This window comes from Pinus tabuliformis, chromosome 2_2, assembly GCF_031772625.1.
Source record: "Pinus tabuliformis cultivar Carrire ecotype Pingquan chromosome 2_2, CPIR1, whole genome shotgun sequence".
NCBI lineage: Eukaryota > Viridiplantae > Streptophyta > Pinopsida > Pinales > Pinaceae > Pinus > Pinus tabuliformis.
In genome coordinates, this window is record NC_142300.1 from 963831521 (window position 1) to 963849282 (window position 17762).

General features: G+C 38.6%; 1 protein-coding gene across 2 annotated transcripts in view; it reads left to right on the plus strand.

The window, feature by feature from the left end:
* Positions 1-17762, plus strand: part of LOC149196433 (switch 2-like) — a 150743-nt gene that overhangs the window by 63047 nt on the left and 69934 nt on the right. For both annotated transcript variants that reach the window (XM_089405553.1, XM_089405554.1), the window contains exons 3-4: positions 2784-3729; positions 3856-4103. In XM_089405553.1, the coding sequence (XP_089261679.1) occupies positions 2784-3729; positions 3856-4103 (1194 nt within the window). The remainder of the gene's footprint in view (positions 1-2783; positions 3730-3855; positions 4104-17762) is intronic.

A 17762-nucleotide genomic window follows, 5' to 3' on the forward strand; every position in this document is an offset into this window, starting at 1 on the left:
TCTTCATAAATGTAATTTTGATCTTTGTACTTGTAAAAGAAAACAATTATTATTTTTGTCAATTGTAAAAATGAGTTTCTTGCTCATTGCATAGGTCTAGCACATGTTGAAGTGCTATAGGAAAGTCAAAGAGTCAATGTAATTATGAAAGACCCATTTAAGGGCAAGTTACACTATGTAAATATGTCAAAGATGATCCTCCAAAGCAAAGACAAGTCTCCTCTTCATGTCGGCTCAAAAATGAATTTTTATGCACTTAAGGACAAGTCGGCCTCACTAGCTCAAGTCGGCGCAAATAGGAGGGACAAACTCTTGTATATAGGGCAACTCGACCTCACAAAAGAAGCATAAAGTGATCTCTGAAATCACCGAAGAAAAGGGACAAGGAAAGGGTTCGAAAAGGAGCAGAAAGGTGCCTCTAGTCCAGCGAAGAAGAAGGAAAAGGAAACCAAGTTTTAGAGGACTGTTTTGGGGCTAATTTCTGTCACACGTGCAGAGGAGAAAGGGTATCTCTGCTGTCATATCAGATCCATAAGTGCAGCAACATAAGAAGAGTTCGATTGGGTGCAAAAGAGGCTCCAAATAGGCCTCCATCTCAAGCGAAGTAGGTCCCACATCAAGCGAAGGAAGGGAGCAAGCAAGAAGGACAATTTTGAGCCCAAATCAGCCACACATGCGAGAAAAATCAGATCTGCAGTAGGGTTAAGAGGATCAGCCTCTAACTCAGAAATATACCTCAAGGAAAGTCCCATCCTCTAGCCTAAGCATCAAGCAAAAGGAAGCCTGCCAAGCGAGGAAGAGAAAGGAAGGAATCCATTGTAGTATAGGTCTCTAAGGAGACCTAGGGTTTCTACAGTTGTGCTACCAGTTGCCGGAAGAAGAGTGAAGGAAGAGATCAGAATGCAGTGCAGAAGGAGGCATTGATTGAAGGACAAAAGGGAAGTTTCAAAAGAGAGACTGTGTCTTGTGCTTGGAGGATCTACTGGTCAAGGGTCTAGGGTTTGGCATTTGTCAATTGAAGCTTCAATAAGAGAAATTTGCAGAAGGGTTTTCCTCTCTAGGTGAGAGAGGTTTTTGCCCTGGCTGAGAGCCAACATCTTGTGTTCTTGTCTCTTTTGTTTTGGTAACTGTTTGATGAAGTAAGAGAACACACTAATAATAATAAGAGAAGATTGTGATAACAAGAAAAAGTAAAAATACCGCACAAATAGTTATCATCGAAAGAGGAATCTCACTATAACCTAAATGCCCTAAATTCCTCAACAAGGGGAGGCATTTCCAAAGCCGATGAGTTATTTGACAGTGAACTTACCACAATGCTGTTGGTTGCTGAAAGCGGAATAATAAGCTGGGATGTAGATACAGGTGTAGATCAGTGTTGCACACATCGCGATAAAATCGCGATTAAATCGTAAAATCGCGATTTTTTAATTTCGCCGATTCAAAGCGCGATTTTTATCGAAAAAATCGCCCCCTTTTTTTTATAGCGATTTTTATCGAAAAAATCGCGATTTTTTCGATAAAATCGCGATTTTTTCACTTAAAATCGCGAGGGCGCGCGGCAGCGGGGTTTTATATGGAAAAAACGATTTTTTTTTAATTCATTCAGCAGTCCGCCGCGGAGGAGAAGGAGAAGAAGAGAGGGAGAGGGTTGCCGTCGGTTGTGGGAGCGAATCGAAGCGATTTTAGGAGGAATCCAAGCCAAGATCGCCAATTTGTCCAGGAGGAGGAGGTGACACCGCCTACCCGGGCTACCCGGGCTACCACTACCACCAGTAGAGGACGTGGTCTCCGTCCACCTCAGCCTCCTGTAGCTGCTACTACTAGTTCTTCAGCTTCTAGAGCACGTCAGACTCCACTGCCATTTCCACCACCACAGGCACCAGCTTCTACATCTAGAGGGAAAGAGAAAGTTGTGCCATTTTCTCGCAAGAGGGGCAGAGGAAATCAATAGGATTAGACTTTCATTTTATTGTATATGACATTATGACATGATGAGATACATTATCATATTTTTTGTTGATATTTTGAGGCTGAGTTGGACTTGGGACTCAGGACTTACTATTCAGGACATGATTCAATGTTATGTGTGATTTTAGCGCTAGAAATGATATTAAACATCTTATATATTAGTTTTTTTATCATATTTATGTGTCAATGTATTTATTTTATGTTGTAGATGGTTTAGATATTAAAAAAATTGAAAAAAATTGAAAAAAAATGAATATTTTTGTGCCAAACGATTTTTTCCCGCTTTTTTGCGATTTTTTCCCGATTTTAACGATTTTTTCCGCTTTTTTCCCGGCGCCGATTAAATCCCGATCGCGATGTGTGCAACACTGGTGTAGATCCATTACATTAGACATTAATAAAGTTATCTTATCCTATCTTATCTGGAACAAGGAACCTCCTTCGGTGTTATATTGATGCACAGTTGCAATGTCTAATGTAAATTTCTTATGTGTGATTTTTATTTAGAGATTGTGCATGCCTGGAATCCTTGTAAGATGTTCTGGTAGTGATTATAATAATCCAAATTTGTACTTGAGCACTAATATATTTTCTGTTTATTAATTTATTATTCTGCCTATGTACATCCTTTATTGAGTTGCAGTATTCAATTCTTTTATTCTCAGTTTCTTTGCAGGTTGGATGTCCCAGATGTTGGATTATCTTGCTGTTAGACTATCTAAGCATCATAGTTGGATGATATCTTATTTGCATTTTCCCAACCAGATCTTTAATGATTATCATCTCACAGTCGTCTTGTCTGAATTTGATAGGGGACTTGGGAAAACTATTCAAACAATTGCATTTGTTGCTGCCGTGCTCGAAAAGGATACAGAATCTGATGATATTGCTGTTGCATTGTCTACAGAGAAGACAAACCGAAAGCATATTGAGAATAGAAAAATAATACTGATTGTTTGTCCTACATCTGTTCTTCGTAATTGGGAAAATGAGTTTCATGAATGGGGAACATTCAATGTTGCTATTTATCATGGTGCAAACAGAGAACATGTTCTAGGGAAATTAGAAACTAGTGGTGTTGAAATAGTTCTTACGAGTTTTGATACATTTCGTATTCATGGTGTAAGCTTGTGTGAGGTGCAATGGGAAATGGTGATTGTTGATGAGGCTCATCGTTTGAAAAATGAAAAATCACAGCTTTACAAGGTTTGTCAAAGAATTAAAACTAAGAAGTGTTATGGGCTTACAGGAACAATAATGCAAAACAAAATCATGGATTTATTCAATGTTTTTGATTTGGTTTCTCCTGGATGCTTGGGGACCCGTGAACATTTTCGAGAGTTCTATGATGAGCCTCTCAAGCAGGGTCAACGGATAAGTGCACCTGAGAGGTTTGTGCACATTGCAGAGGAGCGTAAACAGCATTTGCTACAGGTGTTGCGAAAATACCTATTGAGAAGGACAAAGGAAGAGACTATAGGGCATCTTATGATGGGAAAAGAAGATAATGTTGTTTTTTGTGCTATGAGCCCATTGCAGAGACGTGTTTACAAAAGACTGTTGGACAGCCCAGATTTTCAATGCCTTATCTCAAAGGATCTTCCTTGTAGCTGCGGGAGCCATCTAACTCGGGTTGAGTGTTGCCACAGAACAGTTCCGGATGGGATCATTTGGTCTTATCTTCATCGAAATAATCCTGATGGCTGTGATTCATGCCCCTTTTGTCTTGTACTCCCTTGTCTGGTAAAGCTTCAGCAGGTATACCATATTATTCTGATTTTGAAAGCTGATTGTTGTCCGTAATTTTTTATTTTATTTTATTTGCTGTTCCTATGCCTACAGCAATACGTATCAAGAGTAATTTTCTACTTGTTTGTGTTTCAGGTCAGCAACCATTTGGAGCTAATCAAACCAAACCCCAAGGATGATTTGGAGAAGCAAAAGAAGGATGAGGCCCTCGCCGCATCTGTTTTTGGAAAGGATGCTGAATTGATTGGTGGAGTCACTCAAGATGAGAGTTTCATGGGCCTCAGTGACGCACAACACTGTGGAAAAATGCGTGCCTTGGATAAATTAATGGCATCTTGGATTTCACAAGGCGACAAAATCTTGCTCTTTAGCTATTCCGTCAGGTGAATTTATTGCTGATGTGCATTGAATTGCATATTGCAAGTCTTGCTGCCAAGTGAAAAATATATTTTTCCTTTGAAAAGAAATCAAAGTTAGTGAAGTGCTGAGACTTATCCATAGGAGACTTAGTCAATGTTGTATTATATTTGTGCATCTCAGGTACCAGTCCAACTACCTTAACTACTGAGTGTAAATTTCTTGCCTAACTCTGCCTAAAATATTCTCCATGTAACAACTGTGTACTCTTATATATACTAAATAAAATATAGTATACAATATGTGCAGTTCAAAATTTTTGTCTCTGCACACTTATGTTCTTGAGTGAATATGCTTGTTGCTGTTATCACCTGTACACATATCAATTGGTATTAGAGACTCAGATTTAGATCTTTTTTGAGTTATACAATTCTGTCTACCTTGGAGCTTCTCCCATGCAGAATTCATCCTGAATTCTCAGTGAGTTATGAACTAAAATTTGAACAATTTGTGCATGGGTGACTTATAGACATCACTTGCAGGTAACCAAATACATGAAAATTGTTTCTTTTCTTCTCAATTTCTGCAGATTGCTTCTCCCAAAAGTTTTGCGTTTCAGACAACTGCAGAATTGACACAATTCCTGCTATTATTCTGTGTGATTGCTGATGGTTTTTGGCATAATTTTCTGCTGCAAAACCATTCCTATGATTTCCTTCCAAAACCAACAGAATTTCCACTTCTTTCATGGGGTATTCCAATAGAAATGACAAAAGGTAACATAACTATATGCACTTCTGAAAACAGGAAAATCATCAAAGCTGGTGGAATTTCCACATTTGTCTGCTCATTATTTGCAAATCACTGTTTTAGCCAGTGTTGCAGTACTCGCCATAAAATTGTGATTTTATCGTAAAATTGCGGTTTTTTAAATCCAACGATAATATTGCCCGATAAATACAGACTTTTTTTTTTTTTGGAAAAAATCGCGATTTGATCGCAAAAAATTGCCGGCTAAGAAAGCAGCGCGTTTATAAGAGCAAATTACATGATTTTTTGGAAATCATTTGCACAGACAGCGGCAGCGACGGGGTTTTGGAGTGACCTCTTGGTCGTTTGGGAGCTGAATCCGCTGATTGGAGGAGAAAAACGGAGTGAGAGCTAAGGAGGAGACGAATTTTTTCCATCAAACCGGTATGGGCACCAAAATTTTGTGTTTTGTAAATTTATTTATTTATTTATTTATTTTTTCATGTTTTTGGTTGGGTTTGGAATCTGGATAATCCATTGTTTATCAAAAGAATTCAATGGGTTATCAAATATTTTTGAATTGATTTGAATCTTGATGGGGTTTTTGTCATTTAATTTTTCATTTTGTTTGTTAAAATTTCTTAAATTGTCAAAAATTCCATGTGTTTTGTTATGTTACTCATGTATGTAATTTTTTTTTAGTTTTTGTAAATTGTAAGTTTGTAACTTGTAAATTGTAATCCTTATTTTGTCATAGGTTCACCGAATCACCATTCAAATTCAAAGTTCAAAGTTCAAAATCAAACAAGCCAAGGAAACTGGACTCTCTGTGGGAATTTGGTGACCCTGATGGAGGGATTGATAGAATAAATTTGTCTTGCAAGTTGTGTGGGCAACATATGTCGGGGGGGTTTACAGATTGAAGTATCACCTTGCACAAATCTCTAGATTTGATGTAGGGCCTTGCACAAATACAAATCCTAAAATCATTCGAAAAGCCATGAGATCATTGGAAAATTTAAAGCACAATAGAAAGGCCAAAGCAAAAATGAAGAAGCAATTAACAAAGTCTGTGTTAGGCTCAGGTGAATAAGGAAGTGGCACTGGTTCTACTTCAGCATCAATATCTACAACCAACCCGATAGCTGCCTCATCATTTTTTGTTCCTAGAACCACGCCTAGTTCACAACCATCTATCACTTCAATGCTTAAAAAAACTGAGAAAGAACAAGATGACAAGTTGTTGGCCAAATTTCTCCTTTGGAGTGATATTCCTTCCAGTGTTTTAAGGAATAATCCATTTTTCCAGATTGCTGTTGATGCTATTACAACTGTTGACTTATGGTACAAAATCTCTTCTTATGGTGACTTTAAAGGCCGGATTCTTCAAAATGAAAAGGTTGACTACACCAAAAGATTGGAGGAGTTTAGGGACTCATGGGCACACACAAGATGCACTATGATGTCAGATGGTTGGATTGACCAAAAGGGGAGAACCCTTGTAAACTTCTTGGTTAGTTGTTCCAAGGGGACTATGTTTATCAAATCTGTTGATGCATCTGCACATATCAAAGACGCAAAAACTTTATGTGATTTGCTAGATGTGTTTATTTTGGAGGTGGGTGCAGAACATGTTGTCCAAGTCATAACGGACAACGCTGCAAAATTTATATATAATCATACATATGTGCTTAGCTTGATGAGAAAATTCACCAACAACAAAGAGTTGGTGCACCCCGCCATTACACAGTTTGCCACCAGTTTCATATCTCTTCAATCCCTCTTGAATTTTATGTGGGATGTGAAGAGAATGTTTCTTTTAGAGGAGTGGCGTGCTTTGACAATGAGCCACAAACCAGAGGGAGAGGCCATATGCAGACTAGTTTCATACCAGGAAGACTTCTGGGCGGGAGTGCAGGAGGTGTGCATCGTCACTGAACCTTTGGTAAAGGTTCTTCGATTAGTTGATGGTGAGAAGCCCGCAATGGGCTATTTATATGAGGCCATAGACAGGGCGAAAGAATCCATTCGGGCCTACTATGATGATAAGAGAGATGAGGGGTTTTAGAGACAACTCCTCTTATGGGAAGTGATTGATGAATGATGGAACAACACACTCCATTGTCCCATTCATGCTGCAGGGATCTACCTGAACTCCACATTTTCTTACCCATGTGGGTTCGTATTTGACGCTGAGATCATGGATGGATTCTTAACCTCTGTTCAAAGGATGGTGCAATCTCCAGCAGAACGTACAAAAATCTCCAAAGAAATTGAGACATACAGGATGGCAGGTGACACATTTGGCTTTGACATGGCTGTCACTGATAGGATCACTAAAATGCTAGGTATTTTTTATTTTATTTCAAATTTCATTGTCTCTTCAAGTTCATAACTTCATACTTTGATTCAACTTTCAAATTTCATTTTTTTTCTTATGTTTATATAAAATTTTATTTGTAATTTTGTTGTAGATGCATGGTGGAGAATGTATGGTGCCAGGGTACCCCTTTTGCAAAAGCTTGCCATTCGAATCCTCAGCCAAACATGTAGCTCCTCAGGATGTGAGCGCAACTGGAGTGTATTTGAAAAAATACACAAGAAGAAACGCAACAGGTTAACACTTAAAATATTGCAAATTTCCAAATAATTTTTTGAATTCATTAAACAATATATATTTTTTTTATAATTATTATTTCACGATCTTTGTACAGGTTGGAGTCCCAACAACTTAATGACAGGGTCTACGTCTACTGCAATCTTCGATTGTGGGTGAGGCAACTTGAGAGGACACCTGATATGGAGGCCATCTCATTGGATGGGATTGATACCACTACTGCATGGAGGGTTGAGGTCGAGAGGCTTCTCATGGAGTCTGTTGATTATTGGTTAGTGGAGGTAGTGGAGGAGGAGGAGGAGGAGGAGGCAGAGCAACAGGAGGAGGAGGTGACACCACCTACCTGGGCTACCCCTGCCACAAGTAGAGGACGTGGTCTACCTCCTATAGCTCTTAGTTCTTCAGCTTCTAGAGCACAACGGAGTCCACTACCAACTCCACCGACATCTACATTTAGAGGGAAAGGGAAAGCTATTGCATTTTCTCGCAAGAGGGGTAGATGAAATCAATAGTATTAGACTTTAGTTATTTGGTTCATTTCATTGTATATGACATTATGACTCATGACTCATGAGATACATTATTATATTTTTTGTTGATATTTTGAGGCTGAGTTGGGAGTCATGAGTCAGGACTTACTATTCAGGACATGATTCACTGTAATGTGTGATGTAGCACTAGAAATGATATTAAACATCTTATATATTAGTTCTTTTATCATATTTATGTGTCAATGTATTTATTTTATGTTGTAGATGCTTTTAGATATTAAAAAAATTGAAAACAATGAATATTTTTGTATGTTATGATTTTTTTCCTGATTTTTACGATTTTGTCCGATTTTTTCCCCGCACCGATAATATCCTGATAACGATTACTGCAACATTGGTTTTAGACAGTGACTTTGCCTTCCTGGTTCGTCATGCTGCAAATGATAGAGTCTTCCTAAGAGTCGAACCACATTCAGCTTCTGCAATAGCAATAATGCCCATGGAATGAGTTCATAGCAGAGTAGCTTGCTAAGCAATTGTGTCAACTTGTAGAATAAAGGCAGTCAAAAAATGAGATTCAGGCCAAGGTGATATAGGACATGATGTCCTTGCTTCAAAATATGATGGCTATACAATAACAACATCTGTAACAGTGGCCTCTAGACATATCCACGACTATTCCCATTGCCCAACAGCCTTTCCAATTAGACATAAAGATCTTGGTACTTGTTACCCACCAAAAAGAGGGTAACCCATACGAGAATTTTTCTGCTCATTGGACAGGCAGCCAACTAGCAGTACTATATGCCCAGTGCATGACATGATGCCAGGATCCTTCACTTCTGCTCTGGTCAGATTTTTCTCTTCCATCTTCCATTTCTTCTTGAAGGAAAGTGGGTTATGCATATGCAGGTACATTAACCATTTTGCAGTCATGTGCTTCACTTAATGTTATGGGCATACTAATATGGATCATGGGGCAATCTGGATAATTGACAGATATTGATTGTGTTCTTGTTCCCTCACTTCACCTGGGGGCTAGTCTTTGACCCTTGTCAAGTGGGACCTCCTCCGAGGCCTTAAGGTTTTAGTAAGGGCACTACTAGGGAGGCACTGATTGAAGTAGCATGTCTAAGATTTTCCATACCATTCTCCATCTTTACCCTTATTTATCTTCATTCTTTGGGTTGGTGGTTATTGGTCATTGGGATTGGCACCTTTCATCCCCATCCTTCAGTCTAGGCCCATAAGAATTAGACTTGTAGGTTGATGCAACTAAAAGAAAGGTAAACGCATATGATGACCACAATGAAAGAAACAGATAAAATGCAAAACATGGCTGGGACATTTGCTTAGCATGTGTGAAAAATCCCAGCATGAGCTCTACCCCCTTCATTAATAATCACACAGTTCCTCAAGCACATGATGCTTCATCCATAAAGGGAACTCTTGTGTTGTCCCAACCCTGATGAGTGATAAACTAACCCATCTTAAAGGGATAATGGAAAATATCAAAAACAACTTCTTTGCATTGCTTCTTCCAATGGCTATCTAAGGTAGGTTGATGTGGCTTGGAACTTGAGGGGCATTAGTAGAGGCAGAGCTGGAGGAAGGTGTGAAATAGCTCCTAATGTTTTTTTAGGTTGATTATGAGACATAGGAGGGGGAGGAACTTAATGGAAGGGATCATGAACATTGGTAAAAGGGATAGAGGAAGAGTCTTCGAGTTCAAAATCACCAATCGCACTTGCTCTCATAAATCCAAGGTGCCTCTTTTTTGCAACTTCTTCTTTTATTGCCTTTTCTCTGTTGATTTTTGTAACATCTGATGTGCTCTAGCTTCGAGATTTTGTAGAGAGGCTAAGACACATGCATTCTCCAATTCCCAGAAACAGTTTGGGAAAATTCCACCTAGAGATGATTTAATTAAAATAATTAACTTTTTTTAAATGGTTCCCTAAGTCTAAACTTAGGAAATCTGGTTAATTAAAAGGGATTAATTAAATTTGGTGCAAATCTTCTAGAAGAAGACGAGGATCAACTCCTAGTTAATCTTCGCATTGATTATGTTTTAATCTTGGCTATTTGTGCTCCAACGAGATATTATAGGAAGGAGTTCGATGGGCACTTGTAGAACACACTTGTGCAGTTCGATTTTGTTGGGAAGTCGATTTCCTGTGTAGTCACTGTGAGTTGTTGGAAGTGAGTAAGTAAAGTCGAAGCAGTGAGATAGGGGCAGGGATAGTAGACCAGAGGAGATTTTTTTTTGTTGGAAATATTGAGAGGGGGGGTGAATTAGTATTTCTTTTCAATTATTATGTATATCAGTTAAAACATTTATATTTGGAACACAAAAGTAGATAACAGGGATATATGCTTTTATTAATGCGATATTTGCAATAAATTAAGTACAATATATATGTATATATGGTTTCAATCAGTTGCCAAGCACCATCTTGGACTCTTTGTGAGGCTCCAACCTCAGAGCACCAACTCTGTCTTGTCAAGGCACCAACCCTAAATTTAGGAGCACCAACTCCCAAGGACACCAATCCTTTCAGTTCTGAGGCATCTACCTCAAGGGCTCCAACCCTTTGCTGTAAACCGTCTGGACCTGCGTGGTTTTAATTCTCTACTCCTAACCCTGCTGGGCCTCTGATTTACTTATGTCTTCCTGTTCCTTCCACTTCTGCCAGAGCTTCGACTTCCTTTATTTTCTTACAGTTTTTCAGTAACCCAAAACTTTCCTTGTTCTCTATTTTATATTCTTGATACCCTTGACCTTTGTCTTCCTTTCTCCGCTGGCTCTTCGACTTCCTCAATGCTCGCTTGATCTTTCATCTTCCTCTGCGCTCACTCTTCGGCTTCCTTTATCTCTTCAAATCCATCAATACACACAGGACACGTTAACGTGGAAGAGAGGTCGAATTACAATAGTGTTGCATAACAGAAAATATCAGAGAGGCCCTTTTTTTTAATATTCATACAATATACATAAATTGTTCACAGAAACCATATAAGAGAGACTAGTCATATATAAGGTCCCACATGCCACGTCATCCTTTTATCGCAATCGCCGCTTCTGGAGGTTCGCACATAACATAGCCGATTCCCAACTGCCGACCGGAGTGGATGCGATATGGTATTAAACAGTTATTAATAAGTTTGTCGGGTCCATACCCTTATCGCAATCACCGGATTAACATTCCTTTGAACATTGCGATTACCGCAGATGCGAAATTTGATTTAGCCATGCTATAATGGTGTAGTCGGGTCCGCAATTATATCGCAATTGACGGATTTTAATGTGGCAAAAACTTCAACAAGGCTTGCGATATTGCGACGGATGCGATATTACAATAGGGCATGTTATAACGTCGCAGCGGGTCCGCATACGTATCGCAATTGGTGGTTCGGGGGTGACAGCCCTTTATAACTTGCGCTATGAGAGTTCCGATAGGCGGATGCGATATAACAATACATCATATTGTAATGGTCCCGTGGATATATATATATATATATCGCAATCGCATATTTTAATGTGGAAAGGCTTAAAGCCGAAATACAAGGATATTTGAAATACATTGAAAACCCTGCTCCGAAACACTTAGCTGGACTTCAACTATTTATACACCCGGACATATACATTGTTGGGTCCGCACATGCACATTTTCCGATGTTTGCCTTTTTCGGATCAATCCTCCACCGTAGATCTTACCATCCCATCCGACGGTTGATATTACACCTGACCAACAAAGCTGCTTGGTGATCTTGCACCTTAGATCAAAATGCATTTGATCCAATGCTCGACAATGATATTGGGTGAGCTACGTGCACGAGGATTACCTGCCCGATAAGGCAGTTTCCTCTCTCCTTCTCCTGCCACGCGTCAGTCGATGAATGGTATCGGGTGATCAGCCCTAAATACCACTTACAGCCTTGAGTCTACCCGAAAACCACTATCACTATTTCAAACCTGCTTTTTGGAATATAACCACGTGCATTCACTCTTCATCTGTATTCTTGATTTCTGCCTATATTATATACTCCTTCGCTCTTTTGGCTCCTCCTCATTCTCTCGCTCTTACACTTACTTGGCTTTCCTGTGGCTTTCAATACCACTGTTTATGCTTCTCCGCTACGTGTTCCTCTTTGTTTCTTCCATTGAACTTCTTTCTCTAACTTTTCTTTGACTGCTCCCGTTTTGAGCTTCCAATGAGCTCTTCCGATGGTCTCTATTATGATATTTTGCATTGTCTTGATTTTTGCCGCTCCTTTGTTAACTCCTCTGTTAGCTCCTCTGATGCTCTGTTGCTCTTTGTTCTTCCGATAGCACTTTCCCTTGGACATATCTCTCTGTGACATCCGATGACTCTGTTTATGTACCTTCGATGATGCGATCCTCTTTCCAGTGGCTTTGCTTTTGTTCTTCACAAGTCTGCTCTGCTTCTCCTTGGCTTCATATTGACATTAATGACAATCTAGATCAACAATCTCCCCCTTTGTCATTGATTGCAATATTCTTCTTCTCTCCCCCTTTGACATTAGTGGCAAAGGAGTGCACAAGGACTCCCCCTGTCGAACTGCTCCCCCTGTCCTGCAACCTCTTTATGAATCAACTTAAGTGATGTTAAAGAGACAACCCCCATCTTTTGACGAAGATGTTCAAATGCTTCTCGAGGAAGAGGTTTTGTGAAATTATCAGCTATCTGCTCCTTAGTATTGATATATTCCAAGATGATGTTTTGTTCAGCTACTTGGTCATGAAGGAAATGATACTTGATTGGTATATGTTTAGTCTTTGAGTGCATCATTGAATTTTTGCTGAGATTGATCGCACTTGTGTTATCCCAATAGATGGTAATTGGTTGATTTGTACCTATGTTGACATCTTTTAGAGCTTCCTTCATCCATAGTATTTGAGTACAACAATCTGCGGCAGCTATATACTCAGCTTCAGCTGTAGATAGTGATATGGATGTCTGTTTTTTGCTGAGCCAAGATACTAAATAGTCTCCCAGGAAGAATGCATTTCCACTAGTACTTTTCCAATTATCGACACTTCCGGCCCAATCAACGTCGGTGTATGCAGTCAAAGTAAGAGTTGAGCTCTTAAGGTACCAGAGACCGAAATCAGGAGTTCCTTTTAGGTATCTGAGAATTCTTTTCACAACCAACAAATGGGATTGTTTAGGAGCTGATTGAATTCTTCCCACCATTCCTACTGCTTGCATAATGTCGAGTCTTGTAGCAGTTAAGTACAGAAGGGCTCCAATTGTTGACCTGTAATGAGTTGCATCTATCGGAGGGGAGTCATCATTTTTGCTAATTTGCAATTTGTGGTCATCGGTGTGCTCATGGGTGCACAATCTTCCATTCCATATCTTTTAAGCATGTCTTTAAGATATATGGCTTGAGATATAAACAAGCTTGCCGTGGTTTGAGATACTTGTAGTCTAAGGAAGTGAGATAACTCTCCTACCATCGACATCTCAAACTCTTTTGATATGTTTTGAGAAAATTCATGGCTCATCTCATCATTATTACGAGCAAAAATCAGATCATCAACATAAACAAGTGTGACTAGTAACTTATCCTCATCTGTCTTTATGTAGAGATTACTTCTTGCCACCCGTTTCTTGAAGCCTTCTTGTTGTAGATAGTGATCCAATCTTGCGTACCAAGCTCTAGGAGCTTGTTTCAACCCATATAATGCCTTTTTCAACTTACAGACAAAGTCTTTTCCTTATGTTAGATTAAACCCTTCTGGTTGCTCCATGTAGACTTCTTCCTTGAGTTCCCCATTCAGAAATGCTAATTTTATGTCCATTTGATAGATTTTGAATCCTTTTGAGCAAGCAAATGCCAAGAACATCCTGATAGCTTCCATACGAGCTACTAGTGCAAATGTTTCTTCAAAGTCAATTTCTTCAACTTGTGAATGGCCTTTACAGACAAGCCTTGCCTTGTTTCTGATGATTTGTCCATCTTCATTCATTTTGTTTTTGAATATCCACTTGGTTCCTATTATGTTTTTGTCCTTTGGACGAGGTACCAACTCCCATGTTTCATTCTTCTCAATTTGAGACATTTCTTCTTCCATGGCTTTTACCCAATGAGGATCCTTCTTGAGTAAATGTTTCTGGTTCTATCATGGATAGAAGAGCAGCATCATTTTTCCTTGGTGTACTTGTCATTCGTCTTCGTGTCTGCATCCCTTCATCTACATTGCCAATAATCTGCTCTTCTGGGTGATATTTTTGGAGAAACTTCATATTTGAAGGGGTTTGAGATGGTTCTTTTTCCTTGGGTTTTTCTTGATCTTATTCTTCTTTTTCAGGTTCTTCTTCAATGAGAGGATCAACTTCATGTTCTTCAATTTCTTTTTCTGGAAGGTCTTCATCAATCTTTACATCAATGCTTTCCACTATTTTCCGTAGTCGATTATTGTAGCACTTGTAGGCTTTGCTCTGTGTAGAATATCCAAGGAAGATCCCTTCGTCAACCTGAGAATCAAACTTTCCTGGTGAGCCATCATTGATTTTTATGAAGCACTTGCTTCCAAAAATCTTGAAGTATTTTACTGAAGCAGGTCTTCCTTTCCATAATTCATAAGGAGTCTTTTCATTATTTGGTCTTAATTGAGTTCGATTCAAGGTATAGAAAACTGTCCTGACTGCTTCTCTCCAGAATTTTGGTTGCAAGTCAACTGCTATTAACATTGTTCTTGCCATTTCTTGAACTGTTCGGTTTCTTCTTTCAACTACCCCATTTTGCTTGGGTGTTCTGGCAGCAGAGAGTTCTCTTTTAATTCCATGTGTTTTACAGAATTCATTAAATTCTTTTGATGTGAATTCTCCCCCTCTATCTGTTCTGAGGCACTTAATCTTTGAGTCCTTTTCATTTTCATTTTCTGTTCAGATTTATAATATATAAAATATATCCACATCATTCTAGTATAGTCATCAACAAATAAAGCAAAATAACTTTTTCCTTGCAGTGTCGGAGTTTTAGTTGGTCCACATAAATCAGCATGTATGATCTCCAAAGGCTTTGATGTAGAAAACTCCTTCGTCGTGTGGCTGGTTTTGGTTTGCTTTCCATGTTGACATGGTCCACATATTCCTTGATTTAGTTTGAATAACTTTGGAATGTCTCGTACTGCTTTAATCTTGCTAATATTGATCAAGTTATCGAAGCTTGTATGTCCAAGTCGCTTGTGCCACAACCAACTTTCATTTATTTGACTTAAGTAGCATTTATCTTCTTGAATCTTGTTCAGAATGTAGATGTTGTCTGGTGTTCTAACCCCTTTTGCCACAAGTTCCCCTGAGGAAGAGTTCCTTATTTCATAGTCTTTGGTGCTAAAGACAACATTATGTCCTTGATCACAGATTTGGCTAACACTCAAGAGGTTGTGTTTGAGCCCGTTTACTAGCAAAGCATTTTGAGCTTTTCCTTTTCCATTAATAAGAGTAACAGTTCCTTTTCCAGCAATTTTGGCAGATCCACTTCCAAAGGATACATTTCCTTCCTTTTTGTTCAATGAGACAAACTTCCTTTTGTCCCCTGTCATGTGTCTGGAGCACCCACTATCCACAAACCAATGATTTTCATTATTTTGAGCACATAGAGCTAGGCCACATTTATCCGTGTTGGGATTCTCACTTCTTGTTTTTCCTCTTTTGAGTGGGCAATTTTGTTCATTGTGTCCATTATTATTACATAATGAGCAAATCAGATCAAATTTGGCCAAGGGATCAAAAGAATTGTAGGTCTTGATTTGTCCTTGCCCTTTGGGGCCATATGGTTTGTTTATTTGATCCTTCAATTTTGGTGTTTCATTCTTACGAGCCATGCAATGTCTAGCTTGATGACCAAAAATATTACAATAGAAACAATGCCCAATAAAGATAGTTTTGTACTTGTCGTAATAGCCATGATTTGAATCAACATTCTTCCTTGGAATTACTCCTGCTTCATTCTTTGGATTTGAGATGGGCCTTTGATGAAATACTGTTTTGTATCTGTTGTAACATCCATGATTCGAAACAACATTCTTCCTTGGAGTTACTCTATCTTCATTCTTTGGATCTGGGATGAGCCTTTGATGAAATAATCTTTCTTAGTACATCGACATAGCTTTTCGCATTATTCTTAGTACTTGATGATTCTCCTTTAAAAACTATTCCAGATTTATCATACTGAGGTTTTTGATTATTTAGGATAGTGTCAAGTATTTGAGAGCTCTTCCAACCCTTTTTAACTTGCTCCAATTCCTTCCTCAGAGATACTATTTTGGCTTCACGTTCTTCGCAAGCTTCTTTTTCTTTTAGCTTATTTTTCAAGAGATATTCCCTTCTTTTTATTTCCTCGTTTTCTACCTTGAGAGAAATGATTTTATTCCGTAATTTCTCATTTTATTCAATGGCACTTATTAACAATTCATCTACATTTCCATCTAGGCCTGAGTCATCATCATTTGTGAATGCCATGAATAATACTTCTTGCTTCCAGCATGATCATTTTCTTCATCTGATTCTTCATTACCTCCTTTGCGGTGAGGGAACTGGTTAGTTGATTTCTTTTTGATGACTACAAATTCATCTTCATCAGACTCATCTTGCTTAGAGAGGAAATTCTTCTTATTGAACCCTTTCTTTTTGTATACCATCCTTTTAGAATTTTCTTCATCATCACTGTCATGCTTATGAGGACATTTTGCAGCATAATGACCTATTTTTCCACATTTGAAATAATTAAGGGGGTATTTACCTTTTAACTTAGATCATTTCTTCAGTTTTCGTACAAATTGAGCCAATTCAGATTCAACATCGGAGTCATCACTACTAACATTCCTTTCTTTCTCCTTTTTTGATTTTGAGGCCTTGAATGCTGCATCTTTGGAACTTGGGCAACCTTTTCTCATCTCATAGGCAATGAAGATTCCATGGAGTTCATCCATCTTGAGAGTATCTAGATCCTTCACTTCTTTTATGGCACTTACTTTGGAGTCAAATCTGTCTGGGAGACATCTTAAGACATTTTGAACAATGGTGCTTTCTTCAATGTTTTCGTCCAATCCTTTAGGAGAGTTGACCACTTAAGCTACTCGGAGAAAGTATGATGCAATATCTTTTTCATCATCCATTTTCAGACTTTCAAATTGCATTCTATGAGTTTGAAGCTTTCCCTTCTTGACTTTGGAGTCCCCGTCGTATAAGTTAATTAGCTTATCCCATACTCCTTTGGCAGAGTTACAATTCATGACTTTTGTAAATTCAGAATCAGTGATTAGTGATGGAGTTTAAGGCTTTTGCATTTGCAACGTAGACTTTCCTCTCGTCTCGATCTGTTGGAAGAGTGGAAGGAGCTATGTACTCATTTAAGACCGAATGCCAAACCTCAGGTCCAAGGGACATTAACTAATAGGACATTCTCTTTTTCCAGAAACCAAAATTTGTGCCATCGAACAGAGGAGGTCTTCCTGACACTTATTGATTTCTTGTCATGACTAAGAATCCTTCTTCAAGCTGTTAGGCTAATATGAAGAAGCCCGCTCTGATACCAATTGTTGGAAATGCTGAGGGGGGGTGAATCGGGGGGGTGAATCAATATATCTTTTCAATTATTATTTATATCAGTTAAATCATTTATATTTGGAACATAGAAGTAGATAACAAGGATAGATGCCTTTATTAATGTGATATTTGCAATAAATTAGGTACAATATATATATATATATATATATATATATATATATATATATGGTTTCAATCAGTTGCCAAGCACCAACTTGGACTCTTTGTGAGGCTCCAACCTCCAGA